The sequence below is a fragment of the Phoca vitulina genome, unplaced genomic scaffold (genome assembly GCF_004348235.1).
Source record: "Phoca vitulina isolate PV1807 unplaced genomic scaffold, GSC_HSeal_1.0 scaffold20, whole genome shotgun sequence".
Taxonomy (NCBI): domain Eukaryota; kingdom Metazoa; phylum Chordata; class Mammalia; order Carnivora; family Phocidae; genus Phoca; species Phoca vitulina.
The window spans coordinates 32,412,540-32,430,817 of NW_022589723.1; the positions used below are offsets into that span (position 1 = coordinate 32,412,540).

The following is an 18,278-nucleotide window of genomic DNA, read 5'->3' on the forward strand; positions in this document are numbered from 1 at the left end:
GGCTGGAGCCAAGGGCCACCACTCCTTCCTGGGTGGCCACTCGCTGAAGGGCCCTGGGGGTGCCGGGGGCTCGGCCGTCCAGGTGGCTTCCCAGATACCTAGAAAGGGAACAGTGACAACTCGGGCACGCCTCACCAGTGCAGGCAGATTGGATGGTGGGCGAATGGAAAGGCTGTCTACGAAACCCAAGTTTTGTGATTTTCAAATACCACGGACTGTGATGCTAACCGGATAATGTTTCCTGTTGGAGGTCATTTGGAGATGTGCTTGAGTGAACAGATAAGCGTGATTTGTAATTGGTATGCCAGTTGTTTATACAGTCCTCAGAGGATAAACAGTTCTCCTGAACCTTATTTATATTTTGCATTTGTTTATCAAAACTTTTTTTTTTTTTTAACTTCAACCCAGCTGCTTTTGGAATTATTACAAACTCTGGATTTATGAGTCCTAATTAATGGTACTTTATTATATGTGCACAATAATTTATCTTGGCAGCATGCGTGCTTTATCCAAAAGCCTCAGCGCTTAGGGTAAGGGAAGCCCAAAGTGTCCCTTCCTCCTCAGAGTGTCAATGTTATGTGAAGACTCCGGGGACAAATCATGTGTCTTTATCAGATCAAAAGCAGACATGTTATGGAGTAGATGAAGCGTGAGATTTCCAAGGTCTTTCCTAGACCATACCCTCCGGTGTTGTCCCCGGAGCTTGACTGGCCTGTGGACACTCCGGGTGAAGTTGGCATATGGTGGGGTGTGTATGGGGCCAGTGGAGGAAGGAGAAAGGGAGGAAGGTGACCAGGATCGGATACTCGATGGCACTTTCCAGCAACAACGGATGTTCGTCCTTTTTTTATGATCTGATGTGTTCCCTCTACCATTTTTGTCCTTCACTAGTGCCATGGCTCACCATCAGCGTTCTGGCAGCCAGCCCTGGCCTGAGCCTTTCCACGTTACTTCCAGTCGGGAATGAAAGATGCTACTTGGTCCAAGGATGCGGCACTGGTTTTAGGAGACCCGTGCTCTGATTTCACAGCCGGATCTCACTATCACGGAGCGCTACAAGTTCACACCAAGGGTGGTCACCTTGTTCTGTGGGTGCCCAGATTTCTTGGGGCGTTTACCCATGCAAAGGCCTCCCAATGACTTGACCCAGATAAAGACGGCCCCACACGTCCATCCCCTTCCTCACCGTCTCTGCAGACGTCTGGATGACTTGAATAAACCTGAGCTCAAGTGTAGCGTCCCCTGCCTTCTGTCACCCAGCTGCCTGTCATTCTTCCTCCAGTGAGGGTAGAGCAAGAGAGCAGAGGGAATTAGAGGCAACACCTTCCCCAGCCCAGCCTCTGCTGGCCTCTCAGCTTCAAGTCTTGGGGTCCCCCTTTCTGGCTAGTGAGTATTATCAGGGGAGGGCTCACCGTTATCCCCTTCCTGCCCACATGCCCACACAGACAGCAGCCTTGCATCTTCTCCCCATGGCACAGACGAGAAACTGAGGCATGCCATGGTTTTAGGGTAATGGTGGCACCCAGCTTGGGATGGAGCCGGAAAAGGAGACTTCTGGGGGTTTGGGTTTGGTGCTGTTATTTTTAACTCTGGTTTTCAGCGTCCTTTCTTGCAGCTCTGGCCACAAGATAGGGCTGGGATGTTGTGTGAGGCTTGATACCACTCAGTGGGCCTGGCCTGTGAGCTCCGACTGACCGAGGAGGAAGCGGTTAGGTGGCCAGGAATGCAACCTGCGCCTCCCAGATTAATTAATAATTGAGAGCTGGCCCCCAGCCAGGCGGAGCTGCGAGAGATAGAGTGAACAAAGAGTGGTTAACTACAGTGGGGGGAGGAAAAGTTTGACTTTGCCTGTGGCTAAAAGGGAAATTCACAATGGCCATGATTTATGGGCTGAATTACTTCGGCTCCTCCTTAGTGGGCCCCGTGTGGGCATGCACTCCAGGAATGCAGACGCTGGCGGCCTGCAGGACCATTCGTGCCCACTGGAAGGGACGAGGAAAGGGTGGGGGGCCGTGTGGCCCGTGCCAGCCTCGGTGCGGGAGGCGCGAGGCACACCCGTGGGAGACAGCAGGGAGGGGGACTGCCCTGGCCGCCTGGCCGAGCTGGGTCTAGGCTAGAAGCTGAGTGCCCGCTGGGACACACTCTTTGAGGAGGAATGGAGGGAACAGTGGGTGTGGATTCTGGCTGCCTGGAGTTCAAATCCCACTAATCGGCCGTGTGACCTTGGGCAGGGGGCTTAACCTCCCTGAGCCTCCGTTTCCTCGTCTGTAAGATTATACCTGGGATCGTTGTCCGGGTTACATGAGATGCGGCTTGTAGACAGTAGATGCCCACTAGCAGCTGGATTCCCAGGGAGGGACCAGAGATGAGGCCTCAGCGACAACCCAGTAATGGCAGGGGATGCCTACAGCAGCTGTAAGCAGGGTGGTCCCTCAGCAGAGCTGTGCTGGGCCCACGCGGCAGGGCCAGGTGTGCTGCTTGCTGGGGTACAGACACCATTATTCACCCTCCTTCCCCAAGAGTCCCTTCGTGCCTGCCCATGACTCAGGAAAGACACTCCTTTCTCCCACTAGCACTCGGGTCCCTGTGGCTGCCAGCAGCCCTCCACGGGGGGAGGCAGTTCTAGAAGGCACTGGGCATTGCCCTCAGTTGGGTTCAGCCCAGATGTCTCCCTGGGCTTCTTGTCTTTTCTAGAAGAAATCAAGGATTATGAACTGGATCATGGCAAACAAGCCCTATGCCCCTCTGCGCGGAAAGGTTAGCCGTGGGAGGCCAGATAGAAGCACAGTTGACAGGACCATCGCTCTAGTGACTTGAGTGCTGCCGTGTGAGCCCGTGTGTGTTCAGACACAGGCTGAAGGATTACTTTGAGAAATACACAACTGTTCCTGAGCTGATGGCTAGAAGGAGCGCATCGGCCTCAGAAAATGCGGACAAGCCCTGATCCTGCTTCCTTGTTAACCCTTGAGGACCAGGGGGCAGTCACCCCACCCCTCTGAGCTTTAGATTTCATAACCTAAAACGGGGTCACTTATGAATGGGCTCGGAGAATTGGAAAACCCTCCACATTTCAAAATAGCATCCCACTGTCACCGTCACCACAGATGGGGGGATAGAGCCACCTTTCTTGGCTTGGGCTGTCGGGGCCGCGGGAGCCAAGCTTGCCCTCCTGCTGCTGTGGAAACCAGTATTGGACTGGGGGTTGAAGCGTGGGGCCGGGGCTGTGGGACTGTGTCCACCTGCTAGCCTGACGGGATGGACAGACTGACTGGCTCCTTCCCTCCCCTGCACCTCCTGCCCCGGATCCCACAAGCCGGCCCTTGACGGGCAGCTGGGAGCCTGGGCCGAGGCTGCTTCAAGCACACACAGTAACACGGCCACAGACGGGAGACCTGGTCGCAGGGGTGAGCTGCTGCTAAGCCCTTTTGCAACATTTCTGCAGGGAACATTTTAAATCTCAGGTTACTGCGTTCTTTACGGCAAATATTAGTATTAATTGTGGCTTAATGATCTGTCCGGTCAATATTAGTTTTTTGCTTATTACAAAGCCCTCCTGTTTGTTCTAGAAATACACAAGAGTGATCCAGGCAACCCTCACTTTAAGAAAACCCAGCAGGCCGGACTCTGCATTCACTGAAGAGGTGTGGTTTATGTACCATTGTGTTGCAAAAGGATATTTTAAAGAAAAGGATTTAATGCGGGGATTATTTTTGGACTTGAACACCCCTGCCTTTGGTACTTTAATTTGGGGGTGCTTATCCTAACCTGCATCTTTAGTATAAAATCAAGGCAGGTGTGTTTGACTTGCAGAGGTCACATGACACTGTCTTGTTGGTAAATAACAACAGGCTGATGTTAGATGAGGCTTATTTTTGAGAGCTATGCAAACAAGAAAACCAGCCTCCCGCCCTGTTCTTCGGCTCTTCCATTCAGAGCCATGCCCTCTGTTCCCTTCACCCTCATTGACTTAGCAAGCCGCGGAAGTGAAATCCACCCCCATTGCCAACACAGATGACTGTAGACTGTAGGCGATTTTGCGCACAGTGAGCTCATCCGGGATTCCATCAGCCAGGCTGCTTCTTAGGATCAGCAAGTAGGAGCGATGCCTCGCCCCCCCTGCCTCAGTGTCCTGGCCTCTGAGCATCAGTGTTGTCACCTGTCAACTGGGAACAGGTGTGGCTGCTCACCTTTTTCAAACCCAGGGGAGACCCATGGATTTGCCTTCCCAGCTCTCGGCTGTAAAATCCATTTGGCACCCCACTGTCGGGAGCTGGGCGCCAGGGCCCAGGGGAGGAGAGGCAGAGCCGAGGGCAGCCTCATCCCAGGCGTGGAGACACGTGCCCTCCTGACGGCAGCATCACTCGGGTCCCTGTGGCTGCCAGCAGCCCTCCACGGGGGGAGGCAGTTCTAGAAGGCACTGGGCATTGCCCTCAGTTGGGTTCAGCCCAGATGTCTCCCCGGGCTTCTGACGGCAGCATCCAACAGGATGTGGTCACACCCAGGGACTGAGGAAGGCTTTTCAAAGGAGGTGACGTCGGGGTCTTGATGTTTGAGCAGGAGTCTAACAAATGTTGGGGCTTAGGGGAGGAAACTGTCGTGAGGGCCTTCACGAACTCCCTTTGAGTGAGGCACTCTGCGAGGGAAACCAGCACTCCTCAGGGCCACCTTCTTGGTGTGCACCACGGGCCTCACTCAAGGACGGGTGCTCAGGCAGGGCCTCCGCTCAGCTCAGTGCACTGCCTTCACCCCTGAAATTCTGAATCATTTTTTTAAGTAGGCTCCACCCCCAGCGCGGAGCCCAAAGAGGGGCTTGAACTCCTGGACCTTAGCTGAGATCAAGACCTGAGCTGAGATCAAGAGTCGGACGCTTAAGCGACTGAGCCACCCAGGAGCCCCCTGAATAATTTTTGAACAAGGAACCCTGCGTTTTCGTTTTCATATTGATCCCCAAAAGTGTGTCGCTGGTCCTGGCTCTCAGAGATGTCGGCATCTGCCCACAGTAACAGAGCTGTTTGGATTTGTGCCAGTTTTGCAAGTTTGCAGACTTGTAGTCTCAGGAGGCTGCCAGATCAAGGGAGAGTAGGTGGGACAGAGTACACGCAGAGTAGGGTGTCCACTGCACAGGGAGCTAAGGGATCCCAATGGCAGGAGGTGGTGGGGCCAGGGATTTGAGGGGTCCAGGCTGTGGGGGGCCTCACCTGCTTATCCCTCAGGCTGTTTCTGTACCAGCACTGGGTTCCTGCCCCTGAGAGCTGAGACAGGCTGATGGAGGGTGATTTGGGGGTACTTTGCTTTTATGGCTTTATATTGGGTCCAAGCAGAAGTCTGGGGCAGGAGGTTTTCCAGTAAAACTCCAACTGTATTTGGGAGAGAAAGGAAAAGCAGAGGTGCCCCAAATTCTCCTGGCTCCGGGAGCCTGCAGGGCAGGAACGTGCCCGGAGACGGGCTTCCCTGGAGCACCCCACCATCTGCCACAGACCGCATCCTGCACCTCTGCCGCATGCCTAGGCTGTCCCCATCTGAACCCCCAAAGGGCCGATTTTGTTCTCTGGGGTCTCGGATTCAACAGGGAAGTCAAGGTTGGGTTGAATCAGCGAATGTTGGCAACTAAAGCTTGAAGATGAAAACCCGGCTTATGGGGCGCCTGGGTGGCTCAGTCCGTGAAGCATCTGCCTTCGGCTCAGGTCATGGTCCTGGGGTTCTGGGATCGAGTCCCGCATCTTGTGCATGCTCTTTCTCTCTCTCTCTCACACAGATAAATAAATAAAATCTAAAAAAAAAAAGAAGAAGAAGAAAAAAGAAAACCCGTCTCAGCTGACTGAGAACCCTGAAGGCCGGGGAGGGGCCCAGTTTGTGTGTGAATTTGGGAATTGGGCCATCAACAGGGCCCACCTGCAGTCAGGGAGGATTGGGGGGGCCCCTTCCCTTCTCATAACTTCCACCTTTTTCCTGGGGACCCAGGAGGTGCCCAGCTTCATGATCTTGCACAAAGAGTGTTATTTTAGAATCTTTCCAGGGGCAATATGAAAAGCAAGGCTTTCCCACCCCAGTAGGTCTCTGGGTAAGAAAACAAACAAACAGATTCAGAGTCTGACTTGGTGATAAGACAAAAGAGGACTTGGAATGGGAGCAAAGTTCAGAGGCTTTTGTTGCAGAAACTGGTTCCTTCTTGAAAATGTGGGCTGATTTTATAAGCTGCTTATCGCTGTCTCTCCCCTCATAGACACTTCTCCGTCCTTCCCTCGCAGGGCCCAGGGAACCAGAATTCTCTCCCCCACCCTGACTCGCTCCCAGCCCTGCTTCCTTGGGGTCTTCTGTCTCTGGCTTAGGTGCCTGGGTTTCCTTTAGGAGGGCCAGGCTGGTCCAGGCAGGTGCATGGTGTTTCTGGTGTCGTCTGGTCCCCCAGGCTGATGGCAGCCCCGGGGTGGCTCTCAGAGGCTGAAGCTGCCCACAGAGTGTTGTAAGAAGGGAGCTGGGACTGGGCACAGAGACCCCGGGAGAAACCACTCCTCCCTCGGTGCAGGGAGCCTGGAACATCTCACCGGGGTGGCAGAGCGAGACGGATGCTGATGGCAGCAGGGCCCCCAGCTTTGTCCCCCTTGAAGCAGTAGGTCCCAGGGAAAGTGGGGTGGGGGTGGGAGGAAGGCTGAGCAGGCCTGTGTGTTAGGGCCCGGGTGGGAACTTGTTTTCTGTCAGGGGTGCACAAGGAGTTCACTTTTCAGGACTTGTTTGAATACCGCACAGGATAAAGGAGTGGAAACCTTACCCACCTCAGCCCAGGCTGCTACTTTGTTCCACCAGCGATGTGGGGCCGAGCAGGCCAGGGTCAGGCCGCCAAGGCTGGAAGAAAGGCCTTCCTGCAGTGCCCCACAGGTCTTTCCCTAGAGAAGGCTGGTTATGGCCTGTGGCCACCGACTATCCTTGCACACCCTCCCTCCTAAGCCCATCCAGGGCGGAGGCTCTGGGGACCACCCCAAAGAGCAGAAAGGGCAGATGAGGCAGCATGGAGGGCCCAACAGAGAGTGTGAGGCCAGCCAGTCAGGATTCCCACCCTGCATTGCCTTGTGGCCTCTCCAACCTGGGGTCCGTCCTCTGAGAAGGGGGATGATTCCATCTCTTGGACTTGGGAGTTTCTAAAGAGAGAATGGATAGAGAGCCCGAGCGCCCGGCCCCTCCCCTCCACCCTCAGGGACTCACCTGGGGTTAGTAGCCCTTTCCCAAGATCACCATTCTGCACTGTAACACCTAGAAAACGCTCATTGGGTTTTGGAGGGGTGGTGGGAGTGTGTGGGAGAAACTATACTAAAAAACTAAAGAAGTATATATGTTTGCAGGACTGTGTAGGGGGCCGTTGGTAGCTGTTCTAAGGCGTGCTTTTTGAAAACCCCACTGCCCTCCTGGTAATGGTAAGGTGGGTGGCATGTGGTGGGGTGGTGGCCTCCCGCATTGCCACATCCAAGGACTCCCCCTTTTTTTTATTTTATTTTATTTTATTTTATTTTCCCCCTTTTTTTTAAAGATTTTATTTATTAGAGAGGGAAAGCGCGCGTGCACATGATGAGCGGGGGAGGGACAGGGGGAGAGGGACAAGCAGACTCCCCACTGAGCAGGGATCCCAGCACCCTGAGGTCATGACCTGAGTCGAAGTCAGGCCCTTAACCGACTGAACCACCCAGGCGCCCCCAAGGACCCCTTTTAATGTCCAGTCTTTATAGAGCCTTCCCATGCCAGCTCAGAGTGGACCTGGCTGGGTGGTCACTGTGCAGTCCCTGTGGCATTACTCCTCCAGGTGGCAACCACGAGAGTAACACAGAGTCCCCAGTCGAGCTCAAATCCCAGCTTCGCAACTTCCTAGCTGAGGGCTATGGACACATTGCCTGACATTTGGGCCTCGGTTCCTTCATCTTGAAATGGGAATGACTGAAAGGGGTGGTGGGAGTGTAAAGTGACTTGCCAGTATGTCGAAATAGTGCATTTAAAGTGCTTCATATTCTGCCTGGCATTTGGTAAAGGTTCATTAAATGGTGGCTGGTTTATTAGTATTATTGGCTGGTTTATTTTATTATTGTTATTACTACTACTACTACTATTTCCCCTTGACTCAACTCCATTGGCATGTCTTATCTTTGTAAATATCATTACCTAATGTGAATACCTTTATGAACCAACGAGCTGACTCAGTCTATTAAATAATGTATACAAATAATATATAGAGATAAGATTTACGGTGGTTAATAATATCAGGAAAAATAAGAACAGCTGTTATTTCTGGAGTGCCTATTTCGAACCAGGCATTATTTGATGCCCTTGAAATGAATGCCAGCTGCCCAATGAAATAAGCAATGGTTGCATCCCCATTTCACAGATCAGGAAACTGAGGTCTGGGGAGGTAAACTCGTGTGCCCAAGATGTCACAGCTGGTGAGTGGCAGAGCTGAGATTCACATGCAGGAAGCTGTGCTCCTGAGCCCACGCTCTTAAATCCAGCCCTGTGCAGGAGACACCCGATGGGTCCCGGCCGTGTGGCGAATTTCCACCGTGCCTTGACAAGTCACTTGACCTCTTCCGAGCCTCAGTTTTTGCCTCTGCAAAGTTGTCAGTTTGGGCCCCGTAGTCTGTCTGTTTCCTGGCCTCCCTCCTCCCCTGCTGTCATTCCCCCTTGGCACTTCCATCTCATCCCTGCCTTGGGGGGTGGGGGGAGGCCATCCCCGAGCAGAGCAGCCGCCGACTGTCTGCAGGGGGGTGGCCAGCTCAGCCCTCGGCCCCGGAGACCAGCAGCCGAGAGAGCCCCTGAGGTGGACCCTGGGCAGGCGGCAGCGGTGGCCAGACCGCCCGTGATGTAATGACCGATTAGGAACTTCCTCTTGGAAGCCTGGCTTCCTCTAAGAGCCAAAGGTGCTGGAGCTGAGGTGGGGGGTGGGGAGGGGCGAGTGGGAGCGAATAAGAGGAAACTCCTGTCAGCTGGGCCCTGCTTTTGGAAAGAGTTCAGCAGAGAGGCTCGTTCTAAGCTGTTGACCATTAACATGACATGGCCCCGTGCGCATTCCTTCTCTGCTTTTACTGCCAGAGCCCAGCGGATAAAGGACTGGTCTCCCCCTCCCTTAACAAAAGAAAAAAAAAAAAAAAGAGCCTCTAATTAATGCTGCATCTCTGGACTTGCTGCAAAACCCAAAGCCATTTCTGCAGCTTAAAATGACAAAGGAAGGTTAAGTGGAAACTCCTTTTCCCCCCTTAAGTTTGATTACAAAAACTACTTATCTAATGGGCAAACAGGGCTTTTAAAGGGGTGTTAGGTTAACCAGATGCAGGGCCACATAATTACTCCCAGGCCTGGGAGCCGCAGATGAAAAAGCTGCCGGTTGGGCGGGAACTTGAAGCCACAGGCATGACATGGGACAGAAGAAAGGAGCTTTCCAGGAGGGCAGGAGGCCCCAGTGCGACCCGCGAAAAGGGGACTGGAAAAGCCAGCACCACCCCCCCACACTGGGGCTCCTCTCTGGCTCTGTCCCCAACTTACTGGGTGACCCTGGGCAAGTCACTTCACCTCTCTGGGCCTCTGAGTCTCGCTTTCCAGCCCTCAGTGGGGTCTGGGTCTGTCTGCCCCGGCTCTGTGCTCATGTGAGGTGTGGCCGGGTCAGCCCTTTCCATCCAGCCCTAGGGGAGGCAGGGAGGCTGTTGTGGCCCCAAGTGGGGGGGAAGCAGCAACAAAGGCTTTGAACACGGAGGCGTATGGGCCGCCTGGCCAAGACCCTGGAGACCAGGAGGACGCAGGGCCCAGCCTGCCAATGCTCCGAGCCTTCCTGTCTCTCTCTCAGAGCCTGAGGGCCCAGAGACTTGAATCTGGGCACATCTCTGGTTCCCTTCACAGGATGGCCCAGTCCGAGGCAGTTTGGCCAAATGGAAAGGGGGGGATCACGAGGAAAACAAGCTGCATTGCGTATGCTCAGGCTTTTGGAGAGTGCAGCCCACGGGGGAGCACATAGGAACGTTCCTGCCCTTTGTTTTGACAGAAAACTGCTGATTCGAAGAAGCTAAAGGCTTTTCTTGGGATTTCAGCTCTTCCCGCCACCCCCCAGGCTGCAGTCGGCCCCTTGGTGCCCCAGCACCCCCCTCCTCCCCAAATTACACGTTGGGCTCACAGCACCCTCACTGGGTAGAGAGGCCGAGAGGAAGGAATGCCAACCATTGGAGGGGCTGGCTCCGGTGTAGGGGAGAGCGCCTATTGTGGGCCAGTCTCCTCCTGCCCACCGCAGGCGTCCACCACCCTCTGGTGGCAGGAATGTGGGCACCACCGGGAGGCTGGGCCACCCCTGCCTAGTCTGGAAACACAGGGGCTGTCCCCTGGGCCACCGCAGAGCCCTGCTGAGGCCACTCCAAGACAGCCACAGGGGGCTGGCCTAGCAGCACATTTTCATTCTTTCAAGGAATGCACCTTGGAAATGCACCTACCTGGAAATGCACCACTCCTCCAAGTATAGGTGGTGCGTTCGGACAGTGTGTACACCCCAGTTCCTACGGTACCGAGCCAGATATCAAACATGTCCATCATTCCAGAATGTTCCCTCACGCCCCCTCCCAGTCATTCCCGCTCCCCAGAGGTAAACCCTGTTCTGATTTCTATCACTGTAGGTTAGTTTTGTCTACTCGAGGATGTTCTATAAATAGAAACAAACAGCCTATCTTCTGTGTCTGGCTTCTTTCACTTAGCACAATACATTTGAGATTCACCCACGGTGTTGTGTGTTTCACCAGGTCGTTCCTTTTTATCCGTGAGTCGCGTTCCATCGTACGGATGTCCCTTATTTCTGTGTTTCCATGATCTTAGTCTGTTTGGGCTGCTATAACAAAAAAGCCATAGCCTGGGGGGCTTCAACAACACGTATTTATTTCTTACCATTCCTGGGGCTGGGGAGCCCAAGATCAAGGTGCTGGCAGTGTTGGTGTCTAGTGAGGGCCCAGCTCCTGGTTCTTAGATGGCTGTGTTCTTGCTGTGTCCCCAGGAGGGTAGAAGGTGAGGGAGCTCTCCTGGGCCTCTCTTCTAAGGCCACTAATCCCATTAATGAGGGTTCTACCTTCATGACCGAATCACCTCCCAAAGGCCCCACCTTCAAAGGCTATCGCACTGGGGGGTTAGGATTTCAGTATCTGAATTTCAGGGGTTCACAAATATTCAGGCCCTAATACCCATCCTCCCGTTGATGGACACCTGAGCTATCTGCCCAGTTTGGTGACTGCAGGGGGAGCTGTTGTGAACATTCACTAAATCACAGAAATCTCGAGCTCATGATTCACATGGGAAGCCTGAGGCCCGGAGAAGGAAGACGAACTGCCCGGTGCAGGCCCAGAGGCAGGACCCCTGACTGCAGGACTCCTGACCCCCCCGCCCCCCCCAGCCTGGGGCCACTCTGCCCCAGACACAGCGCCAGACCGCACCTCTCCTCTCCTACTCTCCCCCACCCCAGAGCCCTCCGAGCCAGGACCCAGAGTCTGGCTGGGAACTAGGCCAGGCCCCGAGCAGGGGGTAGTGAGCAAGAGTTTCGGTCAGAGCACGGTCATCTTTGATGTTGTGCACTCGGGTCTGACTCCCTGGTATTTATTTGCAATTAAGGAGCTGGTTCCTAATTAGGTTGATGGCGGGACCACAGCCTTGGAGCCACGAGGAGAAAAAGATCTGCAAAAGACTGTCCCCTCGCACCCTGAGCGGCAGCCAGGCTGAGGACGAGGAGCACAGTGGTGGAGTGGGGCTCTGCCACCATGGGGAGGGCAGAGGTTTGGGGGGCCGGCCTTCTCACTTGCAGGGAGCAAGCAGGTCAGCTTGTATCGGCCACACTGCCTGAGACCCGAATCCACACGGGTGTGTGTGTGTGTGTGTGTGTGTGTGTGTAAACCGAGCCACAGTGGCCCTTGACTTTGTTCTAGACATTCAGCTATTCTTGCTCCATTCCTCATTCCTATGCTGGTGAGCACCTCTCTTTAACCTCGGGTTCCAGGCTAGAAGCTAAACCTTCCCATCAGTACAGTGAGGGACGCTGCCATCCACTATCCTGTTGTACCCTCCCATGGTGGTGACTCTGGGTCATGACCCCCGACACCCCTAAGGAGCCCTGCCTGGCCTTTGAAGGGTTAGGGCCAGCCCTGGGGCCGGTAAACAGACAGCTACTTCTTTCTGCACCCAACTGATCTGCTGCTGGAGTTTCCAGAAAATCCAAAGATGGACTATATAAATGAGGCACTGGATTATGAATAAGTCCATTTTACAAGTGGGGAGACTGAGACTTAGGGACACTCAGGGGCTGGTCCATGGCCACACATCCAGTCAGTGGTGAGAGCCTTAGGTCCGTCTTACTCTGAAACCCTTTGGCTCATGTGACAAGCACTGGATTAGAGTTCTAGGGTCCCAAGTTCTGGTCCCAGTTCTGCTATCTGTTGCTGTGTGTGCTTCGGTGAGTCCCCCTGGACCCCTGGGGTGCCGTCCTTGGGGCACAAGGACATTGGATTCAATTAGGGGTTCTCACAGGCCAGTCTCTGTTCTACGTTTTCACTGGTCCACAATGAAAGAGATAAGAAAATTTCTTATAATCTAATTGTGTTAACTTTTACATTTCTGATTTAGGTCCTAACTATTTCATTAGTATCAAATTATACTTTCTTTTGTGCTAGTGGTAGTCGATGGTCTTGGGGTTTTTAATAAGTCTGTACATGACAAAAGAAAACAGTAGTAACCCTGTATCACGGTCCCTCTGTTAAACAATGTATTGGTTTGTGAAAACGCAAAGTGTTGGGGCTCCCTGGACAAGATGATGTCAGTGGGTCCCTCAAGCTCTGGAGCCCTAAGAACCCAAGAGCTGGGTGGGGACAGGGAGCCCCGAGCATGGTGATGTGCTCACTTGCTGGCTTGCTCTCGGGAGACCTCAGACCTCAGTCCTTGCCCACCATCCCTTGGGGCCTGAGACCACCGGCCCCACCTGTTGGGCAGGATCCAATGGGAGCTGGGGGTCAGGGCAGTGGGCTGACCCTTAGGATGAATTTTAGTTCCTTCCTCCTTCCCTTTTAGCATGTTCTTCGAGCACCCTAGGGATACATGCAGTCTTGGGACAGAGGTAGAGAGGATGGAGGCCCACCCCTTCCTACTGGAAAGTTTAGACCGGCCAGGGGCACTGACCAACAGCACAGACACCTGCTCAGACCTAGGGAGTGACTGCATTGAAGGCCGCAGGTGTGTGGGAGGGAGAGACCAGAGAGGGCTTCTCAGAGGCAGCGTCCATCTTCTGGAATTTGAAAGACTTGGCCAGGAGCCCAGGTGTGATGAAGTGTTACCCAGTTTGCTTAACCAGAGAGGGCGCAGGAGGTGAGGCCGGGCCCAGGCAGCTCTGTGGGGTTCATTTCCCAAGCACAGGAGCCGATCCCCATGAGGAATGCTAGAGCAAGGCTGGAACATGGGTATTGATGAGGTGGGGGTAGATGATGAGGGGCATTTGGCTTGGCCAGGGTGGAAGGAGCTAAGAGGAGGGGGACAGGAAGTATCCCCCCCCACCCGCCCTCAGTTCCATTACTCTCAACCTCCCTCCTCCCCCTCCTACCCACCCCCCCTTTCTGACTGCCAAAGTGTTTCTTCACCTTTTATGATGGAGTGGCTCCACCCTGGGGCAGAGCTGCCACTTTATGGCTGGGTGGCCCTCTGAGCCTTATCTGTAGAGGGGGGATAGCAGTAAGCCTCACTCAGTGAAGCTGCGGTGCGCCCTCGGGGAGCGAAGGCCTTTCACGGGGTGGGGGGGGGGCCCGGAGTGACTCACCGGCTTGTGGGTGAGCACCTCTAGGATTCAGACCGTGAGATCCTAGAGCAGTCTGGTCACACACAGGAACCCTGAGGCTTAGAGAAGGGAGGGGACTTGTTCAGTGCAGGGGCTTCAGCAGGGAGTCTACCCGGAGTGTGGAGACGCCCCCCCCCCCCCCCGGAGTGTGGCCTGGCACTGAGGCTGGCCCTGGCAATCTCTCATGTGTACCCTCGACCAGCTCATGGCACCTCCCTGGGCCTCAGTTTCCTCACCTGTGAAATGGGCTGGTAATAGAAGTGAACCAAGGCTGTTGGGAAGAAGGTGCCTGGCTGATGCAAGGCTCTCAGTGACGCGTGTCCTCTCCTGTCACCCAGCATTCTGCAGGCACAGGTGTTTGCTTCCCTCCCTCTCTGTTTCTGGTACACTAAAGGGACTCTCACTGCTCGTGAGAAGACTGGCGCTGGAGTTTCACGGCCGGGCCGGGATCGTGCTGCTTTCCTACCTCTTGGAAACTCCCAGACCTGTACCGGATGGGTGGATGGATGGATGGATGGATGGAGAGAGGGGCCATAGCTTGCAGTGTTCTTGGCTGCCCACCTGCTGGGACCCGCCTAGTTGCCTGCAGCTTGGTCGCCCACCCAAGCTAGAGCTGTTTCTCTACCTGCTGGCCAAGGGGCGAGTCAGCTGAGGGCAAGGACCAGAGTCTTTTCTCCCCGCCCACCCCCCCCACACTGGCCAGAACCAGGAGGGGCCTGGAGGGGACTCGGAGGCAAATTAATACATTATCAGGAGTGACCTGGGGACCTGTGTCTGGGACCTCAACACCAGGCAGAGGGTGAGGGGCACGCCCTTTGGGGCTCTGCCCAGTCCAAGGCCTCAGCGGAGTTGGCAGCCTACAGGACGCCCTTCGGGAATACACTTTGCTGCTAGGTGGCTGGGTAGGCCTGCCAGCGCATGGGAGGATCAGAGGGGCCCTGTCACCCTGCCGCTCTGGGGCTTCTAGGTGGGGCTGGGCTGAAGGCAGACAGCTGACCTCACCCAGGCTCCTGAATGAAGTTGTTAGCAGTGTTTTCTTTCTCGGGTTTGGTTGGACTTTGATCAGTTTCCCTAGGAGAAGCCACACCGTGAAGTGCCTCACTGTGCTCCCATCCCATTCTCGGGAGAACCGCTCCCTCTGTGCATGAGCCCCATCCAAGGGCTGTGTGGGAACATGTCCCCCCACGGGGCAGTCACAGATGCCCACCTGCTTCCCAGAACTCTGAGCTCAAAGGAAAGACCAGATGTCAAAAGGTTTCAGAATCTGAGAAGCTGGCCACACACGGGAGTGGCAAAGATGGGGCTGCCCAGGCCTCTGTGTGGCCTTCGGTCTGGTGTCAGAAAATTGTTCATCCAGACCTGTGGACATGCAGACATGCCTCAAGCTAGAGGGGAAGGGAATTCCAGTCATCCAGGCCACCCCTTTGCTGTCCATGGGGAAACTGAGGCTCAGAGAGGAGCAGCACACACCTTTGAGAGCTGGCGATCCCTGGAGCCCTTGCGGGGCAATTTGCTTTAACATTCGGAGACCCTCAGCTTCCCTGTCTCACGGAAGGGGCTGCAGTTCGGGTGAAAATCTGCACTTAATGCCAAGAGAGCCACCTTGAGGGGTGGAGGGTGGGGGTTACTGGGAAACTAGGCATCATGCTCAAGGCCAAGGCTGGGAACATTCTGGGCTGCAAGGGATTCTGGGGGCCAACTCCCCCACCCCACCGTGTCTTCCTGTGCCCGGGTCCGCTTCGAGTGGTGATTTACGCCCCCTAATAGCTTAACCCCACTCTGTTCAGGTGGAGGCTTGGACTGGCGCGCTCAGACCCAGGCCAGGCCACGCACTAGCTGTGTGGCCTTTGGCAGGCTGCTGGTGTCTGCCAAGGCTTGGATCCTCAGCTGTAAAATGAGGAGAAGGTGGCCTCGTCAGGGAGTGAGGGGAGGACCCAGTGAGTCAGAAGGGCAGTGTGCAGCACCTGGAACATTGTAGGTGCTTGGTGTTCAGCCCCTCCTTTGGGTGTGTGTGTGTGTTGGGGGGGGAGTGTTGTCCCTCTCTCCTGCTAGCTTGAGCTTGGAAAATTCTACGGGCAGGAGCCGGGTGCGGTTCATGTCTGTGTACCCAGAGCCCGGAGCACACAGTGGGCGACTTGCCTTCTCTGTGGGCTCCTGACCTCGGGGCTCCCCTTTGCGTGTGCGTCGGGGGCTGTTCTCCTGCGAGCTCCAGTTCTTGAGGACAACCCGGCAGGCGTCGGTGCCCGCAGGTCTGCTGAACGCCGGAAACCCCACCGACCCGCCCCCTCCAGGAAGCGGCGCCACCTCTGCTCCCCTCTGCCCCCCACCTGCCCCCCCATTAACCGCCCCCCGTGCCCTGTGCTTGCCCCGCAGACGCCAGCATGTCTCCGGATGCCACCAAGCCGAGCCACTGGTGTAGCGTGGCCTACTGGGAGCACCGGACACGTGTGGGCCGCCTCTACGCGGTGTACGACCAGGCCGTGAGCATCTTCTACGACCTACCTCAGGGCAGCGGCTTCTGCCTGGGCCAGCTCAACCTGGAGCAGCGCAGCGAGTCGGTGCGGCGCACGCGCAGCAAGATCGGCTTCGGCATCGTGCTCAGCAAGGAGCCCGACGGCGTGTGGGCCTACAACCGCGGCGAGCACCCCATCTTCGTCAACTCGCCCACGCTGGACGCGCCCGGCGGCCGCGCCCTCGTCGTGCGCAAGGTGCCGCCCGGCTACTCCATCAAGGTGTTCGACTTCGAGCGCTCGGGCCTGCTCCAGCACGGGCCCGAGCCCGACGCCGCCGACGGCCCCTACGACCCCAACAGCGTCCGCATCAGCTTCGCCAAGGGCTGGGGGCCCTGCTACTCGCGGCAGTTCATCACCTCCTGCCCCTGCTGGCTCGAGGTCCTCCTCAACACCCACAGATAGCCGCCCGCCGCGACCTGCCCCACCGCCCAGAGACACAGCCCCCCACGGACGACACCCCCCCAAATATCATCTACCTAGATTTAATATAAAGTTTTATATATTATATGGAAATATATATTATACTTGTAATTATGGAGTCATTTTTACAATGTAATTATTTATGTATGGTGCAATGTGTGTATATGGACAAAACAAGAAAGACGCACTTTGGCTTATAATTCTTTCAATACAAATATATTTTCTTTCTTTTCCTCCTTCCTCCTCTTCTTTATTATTATTATTTGTTTTTGTTTTGTTTTGTTTTTTTGTTTTTAAAGAAAATGATACAGCAGAGCTAGGTGGAAAAGCCTGGGTTTGGTGTATGGTTTTTGAAATATTAATGCCCAGACAAAAAGCTAATACCAGTCACTCATTGATAATAAAGTATTCGCATTATGGTTTTTTTTTTTTTTTTAATGTCTTCTTTTTAACAAAGAGGGACATGCAGGGCTTCCGTGGGTCTCTGACCCAGCCAGCATCCTGAAACTTGATTTCAGTCTTTTACCAGGGAAAGAGTAGAGGGGATAAATTGAGAACGGAGGAAGGGCATATGTTTACTGTTGAGGCCAGAGAAGGTTCTCATGTTCCCTCCTGCCCATGGCTGCCCTGTGTCCACAGGATGGGGGTGTGTGTCGGGGTGGGGGCAGGGAGCTTTCCAGGTCTGATGGGGGAGGCTCAGGTCCATGCCTCCCATCTCTGAACTGTGCACAAGCTGCGAGAAGACACTAATTCTCATCACTCTGGGGAAATGGCCTGAGGAAGAAAGATACATTGGGCCTCGGGCCCACCTGCCACCTTCGAAAACCCACCTAAGCCCCAGGGTGAAGCTCCTTTTAAGACCTACTCAACCCACTCTCGCACCCCTCACCAAAGAGCTCAGAACTAGGCCATCTGGGGTTGTATTTATGATTTATGCAAAGGCAGGTCGTTTCTTTCTACTCTATAAAAGGGAAAAGTTGAGATTCTGGAAGAGCAAATGACTAGCTCATAACAGATCAGGGTTAGAAGTCACATTTAATTGTAGGACCAGAGCCATATTAAATCAGTTTTCTCTCTTGAGAAAACTCAAAAAAAAAAAGAAGGCTTCCTTGGCCAGATAACTAAGGGGAATGTTACATTGTATATCTTCTTTCTTGGAGATTTACATTAGCATATTAAACGCTCGGGGAAGTCATGTGTATTATCTATCGCTGCGTAATAAATTATCCTAAAACGTAGCAGCTTGAAACTAACATTTCTTATCTCTCCCAGTTTCTTGTGTTCAAGAATGCAGGAGCAGCTCAGCTGGGTGGTTCTGGTTCAGGGTCTCGTGAGGTTGTAGTCAAGCTGTCGGCCAGGGCTGCAGTCATCTGAGGCTTGTCTGGAGCCGGACGACCCGCGTCCAAGCTCACTCACGTGGCTGTTGGCTGGAGGCCTCAGTCCCTCACCACACAGGCCTCTCCACCGGGCTTCTCATGACATCGCTTCCCCCAGAGCAAAGGATCCGAATGAGACAGACCAGGAGTGAAGCTGCC

General features: G+C 54.6%; 1 protein-coding gene across 1 annotated transcript in view; it reads left to right on the top strand.

Annotated features, from left to right (window-relative positions):
• SMAD6 (SMAD family member 6) overlaps positions 1–16,766 on the top strand; it is a 72,615-nt gene extending 55,849 nt beyond the window's left edge. The window contains exon 4 of the mRNA XM_032418077.1: positions 16,184–16,766. Coding sequence (XP_032273968.1) covers positions 16,184–16,725 — 542 coding nt within the window. The 3' untranslated portion in view covers positions 16,726–16,766. The remainder of the gene's footprint in view (positions 1–16,183) is intronic.
• Positions 16,767–18,278: the final 1,512 nt, after the last annotated feature.